General features: G+C 43.0%; 1 protein-coding gene across 1 annotated transcript in view; it reads right to left on the reverse strand.

Moving 5' to 3' along the window:
* Nucleotides 1-3,424: 3,424 nt before the first annotated feature.
* Nucleotides 3,425-24,721, reverse strand: part of kcnd2 (potassium voltage-gated channel, Shal-related subfamily, member 2) — a gene marked incomplete at both ends in the record, with an annotated part of 127,598 nt that continues 106,301 nt past the window's right edge. Inside the window, 4 exons of the mRNA XM_080022673.1 lie at nt 3,425-3,599; nt 5,329-5,570; nt 6,439-6,534; nt 11,292-11,454. Of these exons, the coding sequence (XP_079878799.1) occupies nt 3,425-3,599; nt 5,329-5,570; nt 6,439-6,534; nt 11,292-11,454 (676 nt within the window). The remainder of the gene's footprint in view (nt 3,600-5,328; nt 5,571-6,438; nt 6,535-11,291; nt 11,455-24,721) is intronic.

Below are 24,721 nucleotides of genomic sequence, written 5' to 3' on the forward strand. Positions count from 1 at the left end.
ATAACAATGTACAAGTTTTGCGACGGAATCTTCGCTTGCCCCCCCCACCCCCTCGGAAAGAAAAGGTTCTCACAATCTACAAAAAATAAAGACAGATGCGACAGCTGAACTTGCAGATATCGAACCCCCGGGTCTCGAGCAAATGCATGCATTGTCCATCGGCTAAAAGCTCTTAAAAAAAAAAAAAGATTCAAATGCTGGGAATTGGAATGTTAGCTATAAACAAGACGCTGCGACTCCTTTCGGAACATTTCTTTTTGGAAAAAAAACTATATAAAAAAAAAAAAAAAAAAAGGGTGAAACCGAGATCACTGACTTCACAAAAAAACAATTTCCAATACATGAGCACTAGCAACATTTCTAATAATAAAAAAATAATAATAACAATAATTATCATAATAATAATAATAATAATAATAGTTTCTCAATTTTTTCCTGTCCGTTTTATCACCAAAAAAAGCAGTTATTATTATTATTATGTTTATTATTATTTTATTTTTATTTTTATTATTATTATTATTATTATTATTATTATTATTATTATTATTACAGACAGATCAAGTCTTGTCCTCAAAAATATGTGTTTCCCGTCTGTTTGGTCCATTCCCAGGTCCCATTCTCTGAAATACACAGCATAGGCTGTTTTTACACAAAAAAAGATTTTGTCATGTTTTTTTGTTTATTTGTTTGTTTTTGGGATTGCATATGTCACGTGACGTTTGTAGTCAAGCAATGGTGGAGCGGCGGAAACGCGGGCTGGTTTTCACCCCCATCTGCGGTCGAAGACGTTGGCTTTGCGCGGGGTGAGAGGCAAGTACTTGAGTGCCGATGGCCATTTTGCGTTTTCACTCTTCGCCTAACCCTTTCAAGAGTTTTGAATATTCCAGGGAAGTCGTTTATTGTTCAGCTTTAGGGGGGGGGGGCAACAAACCTAATCGATAAGAAAATCGATCCGTCGCCAAAAACGTTGTCCCCAAATACAGATGTCAGGGGGTCGGGAACTCGGATACTGTCCAGCCTTTCAACGCAATCGTCCAAGCAAAATCCAAACCCAAAACACCAGGCATGAACAAGCCAAAACAAACGGCCATGCACAGTTTGTCATTGTTTGTCTCGGAGTAAAAAATAAATAAGAGAGCGACTATTTGTATCAAAACCGGGTGGACTCAAAAGGTCTGCATTGGTTGAAAAGTCGGCGCCCTTCACCGACCGGCATCCGATGAAAGAACATCTACGTATTCTTGATGACGTTGGGTTGTTGATGAGGTCGGGCCCCCCTCCCACTCAAAAGAAAGAGAGGAAAAAGAAACAACACGAGAACCCCTTTTCAGGCCAGGCAACAGGCAGGCCTGAAAAGGTAGGTGAGGGCATCTGGAACCAGAGGGACCACCAAATAAGTTTCACATCAGATGGACATTTTTTATTTTTTTTATCTTTTACTTTCTTTTACTATGTATTTTTCTTTGTTTGTTTCTTTGTTTCATTCCTTCTTTCCTTCTTTCTTGCTTTCTTTCTTTCTTTTTTTCTTTCTTTCTTCATCCAATGGCAACCGTCGCTTCGAGAGAGCTGTCGGGCTCTGGAGGAGAGAGGAAACTCATAGACCACGTCCATTCTAAGCTCCGTCCTCCACCTTCCTCAAAGGATCACGCCGGCCGTCAAATAGAGATTCAGCCAGCACATACATTTTACACTTCCACTGATCATGCTGCATGACGATAGCTCACGTTTTTGCATTTTTAATATTGCCTCTAGCGTCGGGTTTTGGAAAATTCTAATGATATGGTTATTATCTCCTAGTCTAACTGCTATTTTCCCATAATGGGTTCAGTGGTTAGCGTAGTGCTACTAATTAGCATAGGGCTACTACTTAGCACAGAGCTCCTTCATGGTAACTTGTATAGATAGACGTGTACATGTGTTATTTCTTATTTCTTTTTAATTTGTATCTCTTTCTTGACGGCACTTTTTTTTTGCTTTTGCTGTTTGCTACTTCTGCCTTTTCAAATGGAATATTAATGGTTTGATAATTTGTAATAAATTTGATGGATTGATTCATCAAAAAAGGTAAATAGAAAAGATTATTCTGTAATAAGTTTGTCTAACCCATCCATTATTAGCCGTGTCCATACTGGCGTATACATATACATATTATTATTATTATTATTATTATTGTTATTATTGTTATTATTAACAATGATAATAATACATATATTTTTTCATAATGTGCAGAAATACCAAACTAAATTCATATGTATATTCATAACCAGTCAATACTTATATTTATAGGTTTCATAGAGAACATTTAGTATATTCTGTATATATTATAGATATTATCTATTATTTTTGGTAAATTTTTGACTTTTTTTCTCTGCTACTGTCCTTTTTTAGTTGTTTTTTTTTTCCGCTCAACAATGCATCAACTATACCATGATAACCTCCTTGTGTATGAGAAAATGTGAAGCTGACGTCCCCTTGTTGGAGCAAGCCGCCTTAGTCGGGGGATCACTAGCATTGACTGTGAATTTTTAAGTTAAAAGATGGCGTGGAAGTCTTTTTAGGTGAAAAACTGCCACAACTGCCAAACTGCTATTTCTCTATGAAATGAAATGGAAGTGATCCTCCAAAAATAGCGACCGGAGTCCATAGCAACTTATAGCAACCGTCAAACCTCACATTCCTTATAAACGGATTCTGATTCTGAAAAAAAAAAACAAAAAAAAAAACAAAACATGAATAAATCCCCCAAAAATGTAAGCTATGTATGCTCAATATGTGGACCGACTCGTATACGCGCCACAACTTCATTTGCTGCTGGCAGGATCCTTTTGTGCTTGTGCCAACACCGGTGTGTTTTGGGCTGCAGGAGCTGGAGCGAGGGCGCTTGGGGGTCCGGTGGGCTTAGGGCTTGGGGAGCGTCATGCACAAAATCACATGCAGTTGGTGTTTCCGCATTAAAGGTCCTGGACCCCAGACACGCACTCGCAACTGACTCGCAATTCCGAACAAAACAAAAACAAACAAACAAAAAAATCCATGCGATATTTTCCTTCGGCGTCTCTATGGCATTTCCTGTAGCCGCTTCTTGGGACCTTAATCTACATCAACAACAGGCATATACCCTCCTATCAAGTCTTCTTTTCACAAAATCTGTAATTCACTTCAGTCCAAATATGAATTATTCATAATAAACTCCCAATACCCCCGTCACCCAATATTCGTCTCGAAGTGCGAGCTGATTCCGAGATGACCAAAGATGCTTTAAGCCCCCCCGCAAAAAGAAAAGCGATAAAGGGGAAGTCAAAACTCTCCAAACTCCAAATTCCAAGACGGGATCCATTTTTTTTTGTGTGTGTTCTCGTGTCTCTCTCTGTTGCGGTGTCTTCTTGGATTCTGGACAGGTGGAATGCCAGGAGACGCCGCATTCTCAGAGTGCCGACACCCGCACGATGTTAGACTGGGAGTAGTCCATGGGGGCCGGGGCGGCGGGCTCATCCCTGCCAGGTGGCGCCGGCATGCTGATGACCGCCGCCGTGATGTAGGGCCGCTCGTCACAATTGAGCGGCACTGTCTCCTCAAACTTGGCGTTCAGACTGGAGCGGCTGGAGAAGGTGACGAGAGAGAGGGCGACAGAGGGCGAGAGAGGGAGACAGAGAGAGAGAGAGAGAGAGAGAGAGGGTACAGACACAATCATTTTACCACTTTGGTCTTTGGGGGAATACAATAGTTTTCCTATTTCCGGTTTGCATGGTCCGTCATATCCCTTTCAGGTGCTTTATTAGCTGCCGTATTTTAGTTTTTAACCTCCCAATAACGGTTTAATTGAAATAGCTCCTTAACAAAGAAAGCAGGCATTGCAGACATATCTGGAGACTTGAGAGAGAGAAACTAGCCATAATGCCAAAAATGATCAATGTGTGTGTGTGTGTGGGGGGGGGGGGGGGGGGGGGGGGTGATGCAGGGATGGAGAAAGAGGAGAGGAAAAATAGAGAGAGACACATACATGATAGATGGAGAGAAGAGTAGTGGTGTGTTTAGGCGGGCTACACGTGTTTATACGCCCTTTGTCTAAACATTTGGGTTCAAGGAGGGGGGGTTGGGAAGGAGGGAGGCGAGGGAGAAAGAGAGGGGAGCGAAGGTTTCTGGCATATGATGAGGTTGTGGGAGGAGAAGGAACGGAGGGAAAGGACGGGAGTGGCATGAGGGAGCTGGTGGTGGTGGTGGTGGTGGTGGGGGGAGGGGTTCCATCCAGCTGTCGCTGTCCAGGGAGGGCGGGGGTGAGGGCGTGGGTAAGGGTTTCCCAGACCAGCCCACCTCTCCTTCCACCCCCACACATCCTAGGCCACAGCTGGACATAGCCGGGATTCCTAAGGCCTGACTCCATATGAGAACCAATAGAGTGTGTATGTGTGTGTGTGTGTATGTGTGTGTATGTGTGTGTGTGTATGTGTGTGTGTGTGTGTGTGTGTGTGTGTGTGTGTGTGCGTGTCTGTGTCTGTGTGTGTGTGTGTGTGTGTGTGTTTGTGTAATAGACCTGTTTTCTGATTCACTTTGGAGTCCTTTAAATGTGGGCTAGAACTGGGAAAAGGGGCAACTTATATCGGTTTGTTTTGCATTTTAAGCGTGGCCTATAATAACATTTGTAATGCCTTTGCTGTGTGTCTTTATTTTAGATTTGATTAATTTCCATTAGTTTAGTTCTGTTAGTCATTAGACCAGTTACTGGTCGGGGTGGAAAACAATTTCACTTTTTTCTTGTTTTCACAAACAGAATAAAGGTTTTGCAAATGTCATTTAAATGCTGTTTAGGTTTTATAATTTTGAAATATAATTTAGTCCAGGATTGACTACTATAAGAACAATATTTTTTTAATTTTTATCTAGACCTGGTCTTAAATGGCATGTTTGTAGAAAATTCACTGAAATCCACCTTTTCTCCGTTTTCACAAATAAAATAAAGTTTTCACAAATCTGAATTAGGGTTTTACACGCTGTATAATATCAATACAATAACACAAACCATTCACCATGTGAGACAAACTACATTACAGGAAATTCCGAGGTTTTTGAAAGCACCTCAATGTGTCAGAAGATGCGAACGGCTCGATTTCAGTTGATTACTGAAATTAATAAAATGCAGCTGTTTTATCCCAGAAGTTAACCAGGCTAGCGTTAACCAAATAAGCGTTTGCCTACGGCTCAAGCAAGTATTCGGGAGTTACCGCCCTGGTTGTCACCACAGCGACGCTTCGGGTTTTCTGCCCAAGTGACTCCCAGCCCGACGAGTAGGCACAATAATGCGTCGTTCCTCCAGTGGCGGTGTTACCCTACCTATTGGTCAGGGGCCTCTCTCGGATCTGGATGGTGCTGAGCTCCTGCAGGTTGCCCTGCCTCCCCTCGGACATCATGTTGGAGTTGGGGGCGTTGAAGCTCTTCCTCTTGCGGCGCGAGCAGCACGAGGCGAGTCCGTGCGACGAGGAGAGCGAGAGCGAGGATGAGCAGGACGCCGGCTTCACCATGCTCACCTCCATGCAGCCAGCCTCATACGTCTTCTCGTCCACAAACTCGTGGTTCTGGGGGTGAACAAGGGAAGAGAGATTTAAACTCGTCCATGGCATGCGGTGGCATTATTATGAAAGGAAACATAGCGTGTTCGCTCTGTTTGTATCTTTTTGGTCATCACGGAGAGAATAGAGAGGGGGAGAACACGACACAGTTCCGGTTGTCCATCTCGGTGTTCTGAAACAACCGGAAGTCACCACTTCATCCACAAAATGGCTAAATCAGAAAAAAGAAATTGACATCAACGAATGGACTCAAAAATCAAAGGATTTTGAACGCATCAAAACGTTAGAAGTTGCCAATCAGCTCACTTTCAGCTTATTACTGAAATTAAAAAGCAAAGCTGTTCTAGTGGTAATGGTTGGAGTTTACGCAATATCATTTTTTTTGTCTAAAATACACAAATTTTCACAAAAATAATTTTGACATTTAAATGAATTGGCGGACACCCTGCAGAACCTTCCCGGACCCCTTAGGCTCGTGGACCCCCAGTTGAAGAACACTGTTGTAGAATAAAGACAGAAACACATCCTTTCAATTTTGATTGTGCGATTTGATTGTTGTTTGATCATGCTTTTTCACCATTTTGTCTATTCTTCTCGGAATTCCTTCTTTGGTATGACCTAAATGTCCCCAGACAGGGCTTCTCTTTAGAATGTCTTATTGTTGATAAAAAAAAAATCGAATACAGTAGCGCAAAACCTCATATTAACGACAAATTCATAAAAGTAATAAACATTGTTTTTTTAACATTTACGGTTGACTGTTAGCTGGTGTATGCCTGCTCTGTGTGTGTGTGTGTGTGTGTGTGTGTGTGTGTGTGTGTGTGTGTGTGTGTGTGTGTGTGTGTGTGTGTGTGTGCGTATGTTGGTGTCTTACGGTGGTCTTCTCCAGGCAGTGTAGAAGGTGGTGGTGGTGCACCTCGAAGGTGGGGTTGGTCTTGCACACCAGCGCCTGGCCGGCCTCCTTAGAGGCCTTTTTTTTACGGAGCAGAGAGAGAATAACACACACATCCACACAACGGGGCGGGGCCCCGACGCCACCCGCCCCCAAACACTTGAGTTTCTCAATACTACAGTACAATGCAGGGAATAGCAGAGTGAACACAAACAAAACCACAAGAAAACACAAAGATGAGAGCACCTGAAACATGGACAGCCCTTGTTTTGTCACCCGAGATTCAGTCTCAAAGCTGTTAGTTAAAGGATAGGTTTGCTATTTCCCATCATTTATAACTGTTCATAGCACAACCTCGCTGAACGCTTTACCACTGAGAAACTTACCACTCTGCTTAAATGCAGTCCACTGGGGCAAACAATGAAGCCTTGAAAAAACTTTTTACATGATTGCCATAATAGGGATATCACATTAGTTAAAATGCTCTTTTTTTGCAATCGCCACAGCACCACATTGGCTATATAGGTTGGCTTCACTCTTGCTGGGGCAAAAAAATGAAATAGCAATACTTCCTCTTACGTTAGGGTTAGCCAAAAGAGCTGTTTTGTGGAAGAGCAGGTGAATCATGTTTTTTCTTTTTTGTTACAGCTTAAACATTTTGTCCCTTGGACTGCATCTAAGCAGTTTTGTACTATTGCTTCATGGCAGAAGTTCGCGCACCCACGGCGACCTTGCCCGCCATGGTACTGACACCTCCCACAGTCCCCCCCGCCCACCACCACCACCACTGCTCACGCTTTCTCTTGCGCACCGCTGTGTGGAACGACATACAGGACCACAGCGTGCCTCACCCCCCAACCCCCATGCCTCCAACAGCTTCCAATGTTTACTATGCATTACTGTGATACCATGAGGATCGAACCACAAGTCCAATTCGAGTTGGACAGCTGTGCCATGGGGATGGGAGGGGAGGGACGGAGAAGATAGAGTGGGGGTGGGGGTGGCAGTCTCAAATGCACAAAGACGTCCAACAATGGACAACCCAAAAGACAGTCAAAGACAAACCAAAGCAAAACATGTGGAGTGGTAGAGGAGAAGATAAGGACAGCGTTGATGGGAAGTGAGACAGGTAGACATGGGAGCGAGGTGGGCCCACGCCTCGGACAAGAGGGTAACCCTCACAGGCAATGTGCAGTGTCTGCCAGCGCAGTGTGAGAGGCCACAGGGTAAGTAGGTCGAGGTTAGAAAGATAGACATGCAGATGCGCCTTGAGCCTGGTTTTCTGTTTTGTGAACAAACACAATCAAGCCGCTTACGAGTACGAGCCACGAGTACTAAAGCCATGGGAGAGAGGCGCTGCCTGGATCTGGTGCATGTGAAGACAAACAAGGTGCACACTTGAGGGGGACAACAGAGACAAACATGACCAAGAGGACTCTGTTGCACTTTATCCGTTTAGTCTATTCAATTGTGAGTGGGTGTGTGTGTGTTTGTGCTTGTGTAAACCAATGTGTAATCTGGTGTGTCCTCCCCGATCTTCGCAGTTTTTGCAGGGAAAGGCGAACCCCGGCACCGCCAATGGATGCAGCAAATACGTAAAATGGCTCTTTCCTATAAAGTGCCACCTAAAAAAACAATCAAATATGGGATATTCTTTAACAAAATAATAGTACAGATTACCACTTTAAGAAAATGTTTGTATTACACAAAAAAGGTTTTCATAGCCATGTGAAGTTCACAGGCATGGATCCAAAACAGTAAAAAAAGAAAGAAATACAGCACCAGAGTTCTCACACAGGAAATGCTTGTGTGTGTGTGTGTGTGTGTGTGTGTGTGTGTGTGTGTGCGCGCACACAGAGATACAAATTAAGGCATTCTAATTATTTCAATGTTACGTAACATGTCCTGCACACACAACTTCGTTGATATTGCACATTTTCGCACCCATAAAGATTACTGAATCGTGTTGATTTGATTTGAATTGAATTAAAAGTAGTCTAATTAAATTCAATGACGTTAGGTTTGAGATAGAGAGATAGAGAGAGAGAGAGAGAGCTGATTCAGTAGCCCTCAAACATCTGTAATTTTCTCCCTCTTTATTTTTTTTCCTCAATCCTTCCTTACAGGGCCTTAGTAGGAAAAACTGTTTTGTTGATTTTGGAAAAGGGGTTGTGATTCCCTGGAACACACAAGACGATAGATAGAGTGATCGTCTCTCCCTCTGCCTCTCTCGCCCCCCCTCTCTGCTGCTCTCTCTCTCTTTTTCTATCCCTTGCTTTCTCTCTTGCTCGCCCCCTTGTGAGGGCACATTTTCAAGTAAATAGATCCGGAACTCCCAACGTGCCGAGCTAAGTACAGTTCTACATGTTTGTCTTACTTTCATCGCACAACCAACTGAACGCTTCATAGTCGGGAAACGTACCACTCTGATGCAACTTCTCTCTGTGCTGAATACAGTTCAGTGGGGACTTTTCAGTCTTAAAAAAACATGTTAAATCTTCTTTACAAAAACAGGACACTAACATTATAGTCAGAGCAGGGCCGGATCTACAGAATCATGAGGGCGTCCTGGGTGCCCACCTGGAGAACAGGGTACCTGTACATGTGCAAATCAACGAGGCGTCCCACCACTAACCGATGGAACGGAATGTTATGCAGAACACCCCTGTGTGCATTTGCACTCGGACTAATCCAATCATTAAATAAGAAAAAAAAAAGTCAAAAAGAAAGCCATGGTAGGTTCATTATTGCAGCGCGAAACAAGCAGGTGTCTAATAGTGATGAAAGGTTTGACTCTGTTTTCGGGTTTGGTTCGTGACGAGTGACTCGTAAAAAGAGTCGTTCAAATTCAGCTGGGTTGGTGTAATGCACGGCGAGCGCAGGAGGACTTCCAGTGAACGATGAGCGGGAATCAGAAGAGTCGGCTGGCTCTGAGTTGGGAATGTAATTCTGACAAGAATTATTAAATACTGTATGTGAGTCGAAGATTCACCCTTTTGATGGAGTGACTGTGACATCTCTTGTAGAGATAGCCACAACAATAACATTAGCAAGGATATAACGTTACATGACGAGGACAGTATTGGGGACAATAATGCTGCTGAGCAGCTGCACCATGACCAACAACCATAGTTGTTGGTCATAGTTGGGGGGGCTTTGAGTTGAATCACCCAGGGGCCCATAGAAGACTCAATCCTGCCCTGAACCAGAGAGTTATATATGTAATAATAATAATTATTATATATATATATATATATATATATATAATTTGCATCGTATCAGTTTTTTTTTTCAGAGTTATATTAACTCTGTTGCACTTCAACAAATCAGCTTTAGCTACAAGCCTGCTAACTTAAGAGACTAGAAACACGAAGTTGCACCGCTTCCAAATGGCAACCTGCTGTAGCCAACGTTACACTTTGGATGCAGCACAATCTCCCATACAATGCGTCCAAAATAGAATGCTATTTATTATGCCAAATTGATGTTTAGCATGTCTGAAATTGTAGGACGCAAACAGTATGAAATTGCAAAAAGGAGTTTTAAATGAAATGTGATATTATGGCTAAAATGAGGAACATTCTTTTTGTTTTAGACGCTATAGCCGCAATATCACCAACGAAAAAATAAAAGTTAATGATGTGACTATAATGCGAGTTTCTTGTTTTGAAAAAGGAGATTTTTTTTTAGGCTTAATCATTTGCCCCATTGGACACCATTCAAGCACGGCAATAAGCTGCAGCAGAGTGGTACGTTTCTCAGCAGCGAAGTGTTCATCGAGGTTAAAGATAAGATAAATGTACTTTATTAATCCCCAAAGTGAAATTCCAGTGTTGCAGCAGCAATGACCTACATGAAAAAACACAGAATTTACAAAAACACACGTTGTTTTGAATAACGTGTGTTTTAATATCTATAAAATAACTAAATAAATAAAATAATATAAATAATAATAATATAAATAATTGAACAAAATTGAATCTAACTTAGTGAAAGGTAAAGCTTAAAGTGTAAGTTAAATGTAAAGTAAAAAATGTGCCTTGTGCATTGCCATTCAGAGGAGGGGTTTCCTCTCCTGGCACAGAGGGGAGTCATTGTAGGTGGCTATTGCGGTGGGCAGGAATGACCTCCTGTAACGGTCCTTATTGCAGTGGAGCTGAAAAAGCCTCTGGCTGGAGACACTCTGTATGTTGTGCTGATAACAGTTATAAATGATGCGAAGCTGCATTTTGACAAGGCTGGGTAGGAAAATAGCAAACCCTGTTCTTTAGATACAACCACATACTACAACAGAGTAATTAGACGACACAGTTGTGGTTAAGCATGGAGGTACAGTGGAATTTAGAGTGTTGGCCTGATGATGGCATTTGGTATGAGAGACCTTTTGTAAAGGTTCTTGGTGATCTTACTTTATTTGGACCAAAAAAACAAGCAAGCATAAACTATGAGACTAATTCAGCACTTTTGGGATGTTTGTACGACTGTAATTGTTCTTTTATTTTAAAACAGCCTAAAACAGAAATTGCTCACTTACTGTGGAAGCATTTTGATTTATCAGCTAAAAAACAGACCCAGTGTTACCCGTCTTTTTAACTTTTTGTCAATTCGTGAACTAATGAATGAAATCAAATATAGGGGCTCAAGGGGTATGATGATTTTAAGACTGACAGTTTTGATTATAGCTTTGATTTTAAGCCACTTAAGACACTCATTATTGACTGTAAACATAATTTGGAAAAGGTTATAGTTCAGCCAGTTGATGAGGCATGGAGGTGTTAGATATCGGGGGATATTTGGTGGGGGGGGGCTATGCGGGCCACGGATGAGGAGGTCACCTTTTGGGCACGCCTCTTCTCGGCACGCTGGCTCTGGTGGTAGATGCGGCTGAAGTTGGACACGATGACGGGAACGGGCAGGGCGATGACGAGCACACCGCTCAGCGAGCAGATGGAGCCGAAGATTTTCCCTATGATCGTCTTGGGCACCATGTCTCCATACCTGTCCCCGTTTAGAGAGAGAGGGGAAAAGAACAACGACAAATATTAAACAAAAATTAACACTTTAAAAATAAGACTGCGTGCTATACATGTTAAAGAACTATACAGGCATGAAAATGGAGTGGATGCGAAATAAGCCAAAATGAATGAACTTTGACCCAAATGTGTCTCTGCCTATTTACTTGTGGACCCAGTGAAGCAAGTTGAAAGAAAAATAAAAGTGCAAGCCTAATAGTGTGTGTGAGAAGAGTATAGAATGGATAACAATCAAAAAAAGAAAGAACACAACTAGTATGAAACCCTGGACTGGGAGGAGGTGACGTCTTCATTAAGCTAGGGATGCATGCAATTCCACGATTGATCGTTTGGGGTCGCCAGAGCGCTGCAGTGCTGTGCAGAGTGAGGACCGTTGTGTCATGGCTGCTCGGGGTATGATGATGACTTCTTTATCACCCCATTTTTGCTCACTTTAAAGCTCTGCCACAGTGCATTGCCACACAAAAAATAGTCAATAGAAATAGATAATACAATTTAAAAAAAGCTCCAAAGGGAAGTGGGGAGAATTGATTCCGAATGAGTCGCAAAGAATATATGTTGAATACTTTAAAATACTATAAATACTTCTTTCCAAAAAAAATGGACGAATGAAATTCTCTTCGTTTCTTTTCTTGATTTTTTCACATTTTTATTTACTTCAATTTGAATTATCTTACCATTGTAATGTTACAGTGATCGGCATCTTATGTTTATTGTGATTTTCAATGAAGATGCAATAAGATTATACTTGAAATTAATCCCGTGGGGAACTTCACGGGCCACAGCGTCAGAAAAATGATAAAAAAAATAAAATAAAATACATATATAAAAATAACCTACATACACAACAATCCACAGAGTTAACACGGACATTGAGTTAAAATTGGTAAATTGAATGTGTTTGTTCAATAAAATATAAAATAAAATAAAATAGATTAAAAAAAGTAAACCATGGAATAAATTCCTTCAAAACGCATTTCACAACTTGTTTGGTGGACTCCTTCTGTCCCCGCGAGACTCAACAGGGATAAATAAAGTTAACGCTGAGAGAACGCAGTCACAACAGGTGGCAGATCGATCCATCTGAAAACAGCATAGACCGCACAGACCGCAGCTCGGGGTCTGTGATCCCCCCCGTCCCGATGCATTTATGACTTTGCATGGCACTTTGGGGGGAACTGGGTGCAAGAGGAGAGGTGTGTGTGTGTGTGTGTGTGTTTGTGTGTGTGTGTGTGTGTGTGTGTGTGTGTGTGTGTATGTGTGTGTTTGTGTGTGTCAGTTTTAATGAGGTAAACACAGAGAGCCTTCTGTCACACCCACACAACCCATCAGCTACGGCGGGTGTGTGTGTGTGTGTGTGTGTGTGTGTGTGTGTGTGTGTGTGTGTGTGTGTGTGTGTGTGTGTGTGTGTGTGTGTGTCACATCGTTAACTATTGGCGTTTTTTGCCAGCGCGCACACACTCTACAAGGTCGCGGGGAATCGCATTTGGTTTCCTCCCGTGCGGCACGCACAACAGAGCGTGACTCAAGGTTTTTGGGGTGCTTTTTGTGGGTGGGCAAGGTGGGTGAATGTGATCAGTCACTGCCAGAAACTCTTTACCTTGGTCACCTTCCACCAAAAAAATTATCAAACCTTTCATCGCTACGAATAGTCGTCACTTTCTGAGGGAAATTTGTACTGATGAACACAGAGCCGCTATTCTGGCTGTAACTGATGAATTTGATGAATTAGTACAGCCTTGTAATTTTGATCTTGTAACGCAAGGGCCAATTTCCATTATTTCAATTTTTTGAAGGGGATTTTTTTCTATCGCTGGTGTGATATTTGTAAATATGTGACCTACTGCGTACTTAAGGGTCACATTTGGAAATTTGACAGTTTTGTTCTTTTCACATAATATTAACTTGTAGAGTCAAAGCTCCAAAACAAAAGTATTGCTTGGATTGGATTGGATTGGATTGAATTGGAATCAAGCGGATATTTTGGAATCTATGACTTATTAAAGATTAAGATTTTGGAAACAGAAATTTTGAGAAATCTGGCTTTCAAGTTTTAGAAGCATTTCCAGAGTTTTGCAGCACAAAATGCCCATTTAGAAACATAATTTGTGTTTCAAATGGTTACATTTGGATAGTGCTGTAATCCGTCAATGAGATAATGTTGAATGTGTTTTTCAGAAATAATATTTGGGTCATTAATTTATAGAAAAAAAAAATTAGAAATTGTATAATTCAAGTTTATTTAGGTCAAGGAATTTCCGATGTTTTTCACGTCTAGCCAAAAGTAGGCTTCCACGAAATGCACCAGGTTAGCACATTGTGGGTAACATATATACTTCAAATATCTTTGATGCTGTAACTATCCCACCCCAAAAAACACATAGGGTTTACAACCATAACGGGAAGGAAAGTAGCTCGCTAGCACCCACGCAAATAGACGCCGCTAAAGATTAGCTCCAAACACGCTGATAACAGTTAACTTTGACAAGCTGACCCGGCTGGATCTTGATTTGAGATGTTCATTCATTGTCGAGTGAGTCCACGGCTGAGTGAATAGCCCATTAATAGAACTCTGGATGATAGAGGTCTACGAGGACTTGTGGTCCCAGAGATGAAAATGACCCTTAATGATAATAGGCCCTAACGATGATAGCAGGGGTGATTAATTGCCCACTTTTTCCCTCACTGCTCAGTCACATTGAGTTCAACTGGGAAAAAGTGACCCATGCATTTGGATAATTGCACTGAGACGCAATTGTCTCTTTCTGTTTCCTTCTATTGACAGTCGTCTTTTCTTTTTAACGGCTAACATTTTGAAATAACGTCTGTGACACATCCCAACAAACTATTAGTCAATTATGTCAATTATGTAACAATAACAAAGAGTTATCCTCTTGGAAATATTTCCAATCCATCTGTACATAAGTGTTTTGTTTCCTCCCTCAAGTGAATGTGATATAGTTTGAACTCAAACTGATCAAAAACCCCTCATTTAAAGGTCATACACAGAGTCGGTGCAACAGTGACTCAAGAGTTAGTGGAGCGGGTTTCAAGTTCCCTTGAAAAAGACACTGAACCCGTTAACTGCATCTCGAAACTTTGGTTAGAGCAGTCGCTACTTTCACTCTCCGTTATTGGCGCTGGGTATTTTCTATCCTTATCATCCATCGTTGGTGAGAAGCTGATGCATCTGAGCTGCAACCATGTATTCAGTTTGGAGAACATTAGGACGGAAAAACAGGAGGTGAAATTAGCTGGACGTGGTCCTTACACAAAAGCGGACAAAGCAAATGTGAGATTTGAATTGGCTTACTTCCGACAGGCCATAACAATCCCCTTGCAGTAGTGATGTGAGACGTGCAAATGATTTGTTCATTATGTTTTTTATTTTTTGATCATAACATGGTTACATGCCGCAAGCAGCTATGTACGCAACAAGCTCCTTAAGTTTCAATTCAGTGAGTAGCGTAGCGAGAGAGTGAAAGTCCAAAACTGAACATAATCACTGAGGATTAAAATAATGTGGTGAGAGTGGAAAATTATTCACACTGAATGTGAACAATAAACACTTTGCATTCCACTAAAATATATAATTATGACAGAATACAATTATTCAGATTCTTATTAAATTAATTAAAATAGAATTCCATTCACAACTCAGAGCTCAACCGACTCCTCTGGCTCTCGTTCATTGTTTACCAGAACTCTTGCTCACCTTGAATTATACCAAAAGAACGAAGAGTCAGAAAATTGAACTAAATATTTTCCTTTAGTCACTCGTCCAGAGTCAAACATTTCGTCACGAGTCTCAATTCAGTAGCCTTATAGGTAATGACTAAAAACAGCCTGGGGCGGCCTGCCTGTTCTACCCCGTATAAGCAGGAAAGGAATGGAAAGGAGAGGGCGAACGAAGAGACATTCATTGAACGGGCCACCTGGGGAGCCCTTTAATTTCTCTCGCTATTTTTAAAAAGTGTCTGAAAGACAGATTGTGCCCGACAGACCCTGCCATCCATCTTCCAGTGGACGCAGAACGCGTGCTGACGCATTGCATACGTAATAAAAGTCCTCAAGTAATGCACGGAGGTGATGCCCCGGATGCGTGCGCGCAAACACAAATGTGTGGGTAAAGCTTACTGAGGGGGGCGGTTATTGAATACAAAAGCATAGGACATCCACAGACACACACACACACACACACACACACACACACACACACACACACACACACACACACACACACACACACACACACACACACACACAATACACACATGCATTCCCCTTTGGCCCCAGCCCGAGATGGGCTCATCAGACCTATCATCTATCACACTAGGAGGGTTCAGTGTAGTGTAGGGTATGAGCAGGTATATGAAGTATACACATTATAGATGGCATTATTATAAAGGAGAAAGTGCACTTCATCAGTTATTAGCAGCGGAATCTGCAATCTGCAATGCGACCATCTGACGTCAGCAATATTGAACAAACACATCCGTATTCTTGTCACTTAGGTTCATGTTGAAAATCGTACCTTAATCGCTTTTTGGAGTTCATTTATATATACACCGATCAGCCACAACATTAAACTGACACTGACAGGTGAAGTGAATAACATTGCTCTCGTTACAATGGCACCTGTCAAGGAGTGGGATGTATTAGGCAGCGAGTGAACAGTTCTTGAAGTTCATGTGTCGGAAGTAGGAAAAATGGGCAAACTTAAGGATCCGAGCAACTTTGACAAGGGCCAAATTGTGATGGCTAGACAACTGGGTCAGAGCATCTCCAAAACAACAGGTCTTGTGGTGTGTTCCCAGTTTACAGTGGTTAGTACCTACCAAAAGTGGTCCAAGAAAGGACAACCGGTTAACTGGCGACAGAGTCATGGGCACCCAAGGCTCATTGATGTGTTTGGAGCGAAGTCTAGGTGGTGGTGGTTCGATTCCACAGAAGAGCTACTGTAGCACAAATTACTGAAAAAGCTCATGCTGGTTATGATAGAAATGTGTCAGAACACACAGTGCATCACAGTTTGTTGTGTATGGGGCTGTGTAGCCACAGACCGGTCAGAGTGCCCATGCTGACTCCTGTCCACCACCGAAAGTACCTACAATGGCCACGTCAGCATCAGAATTGGACATCCGTGCAATGGAATAAGGTGGCTTTGTATGATGAATCACGTTTTCTTCTACGTCATGTAGATGGTCGGGGTTAGGGTCCGATCCAATCGAGCATCTGTGGGATATGCTGGAATAACAAGCCAGATTCATGGGGGCCCCACGTCACAACTTACAGGACTTAAAGGATCTGCTGCTAACATCTTGGTGCCAGATATAACAGGACACCTTCTTGTGGAGTCCATGCCCTGACGGGTCAGAGTTTTTTTGGCGGCACGAGGGGGAGCTACACAATATTAGTGATTATTAGTGCTGGTTTTAATGTTGTGGCTGATCTGTGTTTAGTGTATATATACTTTTTAATGAATTTTTATTGCATTGTTAACCATCTTCTATCCCGTATAAGGACAACAGACCCGTTGCACACTTCAGAACAACAGAACAATGGTGACAAAAAGCAACTGATGAGAGTGTCCTATATAAAATAATGGTCTCACTCGGGTCTGTATTGGGGGTGGGGAGACACCAGACGCAGTCGGTACAATGGAAGATAAGAAGAAGAAGGCAATCCTCCTCTATTTCCCTTCAGTAACGAGACTCACAAACTTAGCACTCTGCCCCCCAGTGTCTAAGAGCCTGGCCCCTCTCTCAGACAAAGTGAGTTAAGAGTAGTGCAACGGTTTAGAAGAGGGTGTCCAGCGGAAACGTTTAAATCTGGCTGGGTTTAATGTCCGCAGTACTCTTCTGGAGTCTGAGCCTCCGTCCTCTCTATTGCTGCGTCTCAGTCTGGAGCCCATCTGGTGCGGGGGCTTAGAAACTGTGTAAATTAAAGATCAGGTCACTCCGTCTGTGGCTTTTTGACCCGCTTATGAACCTGTACTGTATGTGTGTTTGTGTGTCTGTAGAGAGAAATAAATACTGCAAGGGATTTGTCTTTACCTCATGTGGCGACAAGAGGGAGTGGTCAGGGGAATCTGTGGAATCACCAACATTCATTGAGCTGATCAGGACTGATCCTCTTGTTATCTCCTCCATGTAAGTATTCCTTTTATCATGGCCTTTCATCTCTGGAAACTCTTACAATTCTCACTATTATTCCAAGTATTTTTTCAGCATTCAAGCACAGTCAGAGTCTTTCTTTTGCTTCTCTTATGGTCTTGGCACTGTGGACTCAAGAAAGATTTGTCTCGAGGTTTATTGAAGCCGGGGCGACATTGTCTGCATCGTTGACTGCGCTGCCCAGACCATGTTCCTGTTCCCGTGGAAGCCCAAACATAGATGGAGAGAACAGGGAAGGCAGTAAATGGAATGAAGCAGCAAGCAGCAAAATTAAGATGGATAGATAGATAGATAGATAGATAGATAGATAGATAGATAGATAGATAGATAGATAGATAGATAGATAGATAGATAGATAGATAGATAGATGGATAGATGGATAGATGGATAGATAGATAGATAGATAGATAGATAGATAGATAGATAGATAGATAGATAGATAGATAGATAGATAGATAGATAGATAGATAGATAGATAGATAGATAGATAGATAGATAGATAGTGTGGCAGGCCAAGGGGGCATGGTCAAGCCGCCACTGCAGAGAGGTTGTGCAGGCTCCCATCCGTTTTGTTTTTCCCCGCAGTAACGATGGTGCGTGTTTTGAAGACACGGGATCAGACCTGGCAACACGGTCGCGAAGCGCAGCAGACCGGCCAACATACAGGCAGTGTGCATAAGCGCAGACGCTCAGGACTCTCCCCCTGTTTGCCAGGGAGCTCATGATTTTGCCTTTGGCCCACAAGCGCCATTTTTGATTTAGATGGATGGATGGATGGATGGATGGATGGATGGATGGATGGATAGATAGATAGATGGATGGACAGACAATGCAAATGCATTAGCTGTCGAGTTATGCATTAATGGGACCCAAAAATAGCCTCGCTCACTCAACAAGCTAGGGCTGCCCGTGGCATCCTCTCCCCAACCCCCTTTTTGCCTCTCCCATCTCTCTCTCTCTCTCTCTCTCTCGCCCTATTTCTCTCTCTTTTTCTACAAGCCTCCTGGTCGCTCAAGCTTTGATGCTTTCGCAGTGAAAACTGCATGGTGATTCTGATTCTGATTCTGAAAGCATGTTGCAGATTAGCACCTACCTCCGCCTTGACACGGCACCGCCCTGAGCTCTGTCATCTGCACAAGCATTTTATGCCTTTTCAGTGTGTGTGTGTGTGTGTGTGTGTGTGTGTGTGTGTGTGTGTGTGTGTGTGTGCATATATATGTGTGTGTCTATATATACAGTATATACAGTGGAACCCTGCATTACGAGTGTACCAGTTAACGAGTAATTTGTTCTATGAGCTGAGGCTCGTGCAAATTTTGGTCTTGTTTCCACATTAGGAGCGAGGTTCATACAGCGACCGCTAGGCTCGCACACGCTCTCCCGACTAGCGAGGCCACCGCTCGCTCAGTTCATGCGGAAATCCCGGTGTGGAAGCATCCCTATTGTGTTTTCCCAGTGTTTTCTTTTAGTTTTGTGTGTTTTTTGCTTGATAAACATTAAAAAGAAACGCGTGTAGTGTAACTACACCTTTTTTGTTTTAAAACCCATAAAAAATGATTTTGGGGTGATTTTTGGGTGGTTTTTGGGACTTGGAACGGATGAATTATATTTCAGTTTATTTACATGGGGAAAATTCATTTGTAAAACGAGCATATCGAAAAACGAGCTCGTTCATGGAACGAATTCAACTCGTAATGCGAGTTTCCACTGTATGTGTGTTTGTGTTTGTGTGTGTGTGTGTGTGTGCGAGTGTGTGCGAGTGTGTGCATGTGTGTGTGTGTGTGTCGGACCAGGTGCGAAACTTGTAGCAGACCAACAGATCAGCATGCTCCTGTCACGGTCCAAAACCCTTAGGGAGGCACCAGCGATTCAACCCTCCTGTGTGTGCGTATGTGTGTGTGTGTGTGTGTGTGTGTGTGTGTGTGTGTGTGTGTGTGTGTGTGTGTGTGTGTGTGTGTGTGTGTGTGTGTGTGTGTGTGTGTGTGTGTGTGTGTGTGTATGTGTTCGTATAATGAGTGAGAGGGCGGAAGAGAAAGGGAGATAACAGTCTGTGTTCTGGGGCTCATATGTGGGTCATTGAATACATTAAAACAGAAAGACATTTTTTTCCTCCGATAGGACACCAAGCAGAGCGTGTCGAGCCCTGGTTTTTTTCTTTGCTTTTTGAAACGACACCCTCTCTCTCTTTACCTCACATCTCCTCTGCTATCAGTCTATTCTTCCTTCCATCTATCCATCCTTCCATCCATCCATCCATCCATCCATCCATCCCCAGTAGCTCTCTCAACATCAAAAATGCTGTTACCGGTTTTAAACGTTTAAACGAAACTTTTTCTTTGGTCGGATTTTTCGACAAAGGAGGAACATGACCTTTTCTCGGAGGGTCAAAAGTAGCGTTGTACCGTCACAATGCATTGTCAGGGGCGCCCCAAATGGGGGGCAAGAGGGGGCCCCCGTGTAACAATCGCTGGCCCCCTCAATGGCCCGGCCTAACGAGTCCCACCAAATCAAAAGTTTCGATTATTTTTTCAGAACTGCTTTCCGCTTGTATCTCAGTCACTGTCTATTCCATCCCTGCCTCCAAACTCTCAAAAGTCAACTTGACGAGCAAATGAGTAATAATAACTGTATTTTAATTGTAGATTAATTTATTTGAGCGGAAGCACTCTCAGTCACTCTCTTACTATATTCACTGTATTCAATATTATGGTGTATTTTGAAATATAAATCACTCGATTAAGACTTGGGTTCAAGTGAGCAGACGAGCAGATTTAGATCTGCTCAACAGATTGTAGGGGCGTGAGTCTAGTTGTGAATAGCGTAATCTCACACAGTATCCCTCATATTCCCTCTCATTTGCATATAGCTAATGTTCCTTTTCATGCTATTTTTCATCAAACATCTTGGTTAAGCCAAATGGAGATTTATCGCAAGTTCATTCAGGAAGACTACCTAATTATCAGCAGGTGGCATTCATCAGCTCCGGCATGCAGCCATCCAAAACCAAGAACCAAAGCCAGCCACAACCCCGGAGAAGCCAATCGCTGGACTCGCCAGTATTCGTACCGCCGCTTGCTCGCTCTTCGTGTCATTTCAGATGCCACGTGGAAGCGCTCCCACCTTGACCCAGTAGCAGCCTCGCCTGATTCCGCAGGAATCCAGCAATGGCATAGTCCCCATCACCCCCAGCGTCAGGTCTCCATGGGGGGAAAGATTCCAGTGGCTCCTGAAATCTCCAATAGTTTCCAGTGGCTTCCAAGAACCCTCCTCCATTCATATGTTTATATATTAAATTCTGCTCACAGCTTCATGGAGACCTCTTGCCAAATCCTGTCAAAAAATGTCCTCTTTTCATTCTAGTCTCTCCTGAATGAACTCTAATATGTATGGCTTTCATGTGATTTTCCCCACTGGCTTGTCAGTCCATTTGCGTTTGTGGCATACTGCTTTAATGTGGGATAATAAGCAACTGGAGAGCAACCAATACAACAATGCTAAAAGGCTCCAAGGCTAAAATAGGTCGCATTAGCTTAGTAACAGATCCAGTAACCCGACTTAACCTAATTACGGGGCCCTTATTTAGCCACATATATGTCCACACACACACACACACACACACACACACACACACACACACACACACACACACAAACACACACACACACACACACACACACACACACACACACACACACACACACACACACACACACACACACACACACACACACACACACACACACACACACAAAATTTGTCCGGTCACCCTGCATTACTGCACCGGAGGCAAAACTTTTCAATTAATTCTGACCTTGAAGCACAAGCGGGAGGGTGATTGAGGGAGGCCATTGGGTTTTTTTTTAATATGAGAAGGAAGAAAATGGAGATGGTGATTCTTCTCGAAGTGAGGGCAAAATGACTTGAAAACAAACTATGTAACATAAAAGTGAAACACAGAAGCTTAACTCTTTACCACAGCGGAGGACCACACTGTCAGAAAAATTTTTTAATCTATATGTCAAGTTATGCCGTACATGTCGTCATTTCATATTTGGTAGCACGAATGAATCAGTGATGAAAGGTTGTACTCTCCAACTCGAGAATCAGTTCCTGACGAGTGACTGAAAAAGATTAGTTCAATTTTCCGACTCCTCATTCATTTGATTCAGTTGGTGTAAAGCATGGGTGAGCAATGTCTGGAACCTGTCTGTGTCTCTGTGCCAGAGGTCCCTGAAAAGGTATGGTAGGTGAAACTGCCACATGCAGCTACACTATAACACTTTATAACAACATTTTAAACGTGTGTGCCGACTTGCACCTTGGTGCAACTTGGTGCGGCACTAAACAGTTGTTTAGAGCAGCTGCACCTCCGTCCACCCACACACCCATCAGCTTGTCCTGTGACACAATCCCCTCTCCCAACCCCTTCCACCCCGTCTCCATCCATTCTCCTGCTATATAATTTATTCCTCACGGAAAACAGATAAGATAACACCCCAACCCTCCATTTCTCTTCAAGACTGTTGTTATCTGTGCGGAGCGATCTGTTCACCCTCGCCTCGGCTTATCTCGCTGACAGGGCGGCCAGGCCCCTTCCCTTTGCACGAGCCTCTTAATTACAGGCCTGCACTTCCAATTAGGCAAACTGGTCGAGCTGTTGACCCTCTTGCCCCAGACGTGGAGTGAAGGGAGCGAGATGGATGACCTGATATGCAAACAGACAGAGAGAAAGACAATTTGTTGGCTCCCAGCTGAAGGGTCGTTGAAGAATTTTAGGGTTGAGAGGAGTACAAAGACGCTGAGCGTTGACAGAGACGACGTAATGAAACGAGGATCGAGGGTCTAAGCCTTTTACCTCAGACAGTAACGCACACTTGGATCTCAACGGCAAAGTGAGAGAAGACAGGCCAGGGTTAAGGTCCGATGCGATCGCGCATCAGTGCGATGTGTTGGAACAAGTCCCGATCCATGGGGGCCCCACCTCGAAGCTTACAGGACTTAAAGGATCTGCTGCTAACGTCTGGTGCCAGATACCCCAGGACACCTTCAGAGGTCTTGTAGAGTTCATGCCTAAACGGGTCAGAGCTGTTTTGGTGGCATGAGGGGGAGCGACACAATGTTCGTGGTTATTAGTACTGGTTATATTGTTGTGGCTGATCGGTGTGTATTAATATGTTAGAGACATGTTCATCCGTCCGTCCGTCCCCCAGCTGATATATTTCAGCAGGTCTAATCCACCAAAAAATATAGAGTTATGATACTTGAAAAAATGGCATTTGGTATCATTGCTGCGGAAGAGACCAAAATATATTGATGAGGCCACAGTGCAACAAAGCACAGCAGTACCATTAAATGTGCGCTGGTATCGACATGCACAGACACACACAAAGCTCACTTTGTCAGAGAAGCCATTAGAACTGCTGCCCATTTGTTAAAGCTGACAGCTAATCCATTTGTTAATACTGTCTCTCGAAGTCAGATCCTGGGTGATGTGTGAGGTCTTAACCTTTTTATTGTTCGAGACGCTTGAGGTTGGCGGTGCGGGTGGATGCAGTTATTGGACTGACGGATCACTGTCTTCGTAGAGGTCTTCAGGTGGAGCAGTGAAACGGTTAAAGATCCATCCAACTATCAGCCTATCGATTCACCATTGCTAGGAAACCTCTCTCGCTCTTGCAGAGGCCAATTCCCGAGTATCTTGACCAGTCTTGTAACAACAATGTAATGTGTTGCTGGTGAAACTTAGGCTTTGCTAAGTTTGGCTCACTTGACCCCAGGAAAATGTATGTTCGGCCGCTCTGACAATACAAAATTCCTCACTCCTCATAGTCAACAATGAGTTTGATCCATTCTGCAAGGCCATTATAGTAACATGGCAACATGTTTGTCACACGTAACACTCGTTCGCTTTAATTAAAACTATAGGAGAAACAATCTCATAACCGCTGAAGGTTGAATTAACCTGACAATCATCACATCACGGTTAAGTATAAAATAATGATCAAGATTTTAAAAATTAGGTGGCATACCTTTAACAGGCCAATTTCCCAGAAAGAATTGTTCTGTCTCGAGGACATTAATTGATGAAACTAATGAGATGAGTTTATTAAATATTAGAGTTAAATTAAAAGATTAATCAATTAAAAACGTTAATAACTACTATAATTACTTTGGGGGGGGGGCAGTGAGAGATTAATGCTGACTGCCTATAACCTTAGAAACATTTACAGCTTAGCTTAGTGACTACTCATAGCATAGGGTGCTTCGAAGGGTCCTCGGCTTTGAATCAAAGCCATCATAATGGGCGCAAATGACCCACTTCACCTGAAGAAAAGGGATTCATCTGTAGGGCTTAATAGTCCAAAACATAATGGAAGATGAAGGCGAGAAGAGAGAGCTGAGTGGGAGAGACGGAACACAAAGCGCTCCTTTGTAGTTATGCCACGCTACGCCAAGCCTGCTGATGCTCCCGCTCATTTTTCATAATACTACAGACAGCAGCTTGTTCCCCTGTGTCACAGCAAGGATACTCTATTATTGCACGGGAAAGCTCATCTGCTACAGTGTAATTTCCATTACCCAGCTTTGGCGAAGCAGCAAAAAAACTGCACCAGTGAATGTTGAGGAGCTGAAACAAAGATTTCTGTATGGTCAAATCACCTGGACCGCGTGAACGCCCTGAGGTGTCATGGACTTTTTACTCCCTCTGTCTGGAATGCACATCACAATAGAAAAGCCCCTCTCACCATGTCACCTTTCAAAACTGCCCCCAAAATTCTCTCATCCTCTTCCCTGGTTACTATTTTATATTCTTTACTAATCCCTACAGGGCAAATTTGTTCTGTGCATTTGACCCATCTGAGTATTTATGTATCTAGGAGCAGTGGGCTGCCACGTTGTGGTGCCCGAGGAACAACTCCAACTCTTGACAGATGCCTTGGTCAGGGGCATCTGCAGGAGTGTCTAACCCTAGCCCAAGCCCCCAAGAATCTAGGCCCCTCCCATGGGCTGACTTACTGGACTTCACAGCATTGACAGCAACGTCACAAAATATAG

Source organism: Zeus faber (genome assembly GCF_960531495.2).
Source record: "Zeus faber genome assembly, chromosome: 21".
NCBI classification, from domain to species: domain Eukaryota; kingdom Metazoa; phylum Chordata; class Actinopteri; order Zeiformes; family Zeidae; genus Zeus; species Zeus faber.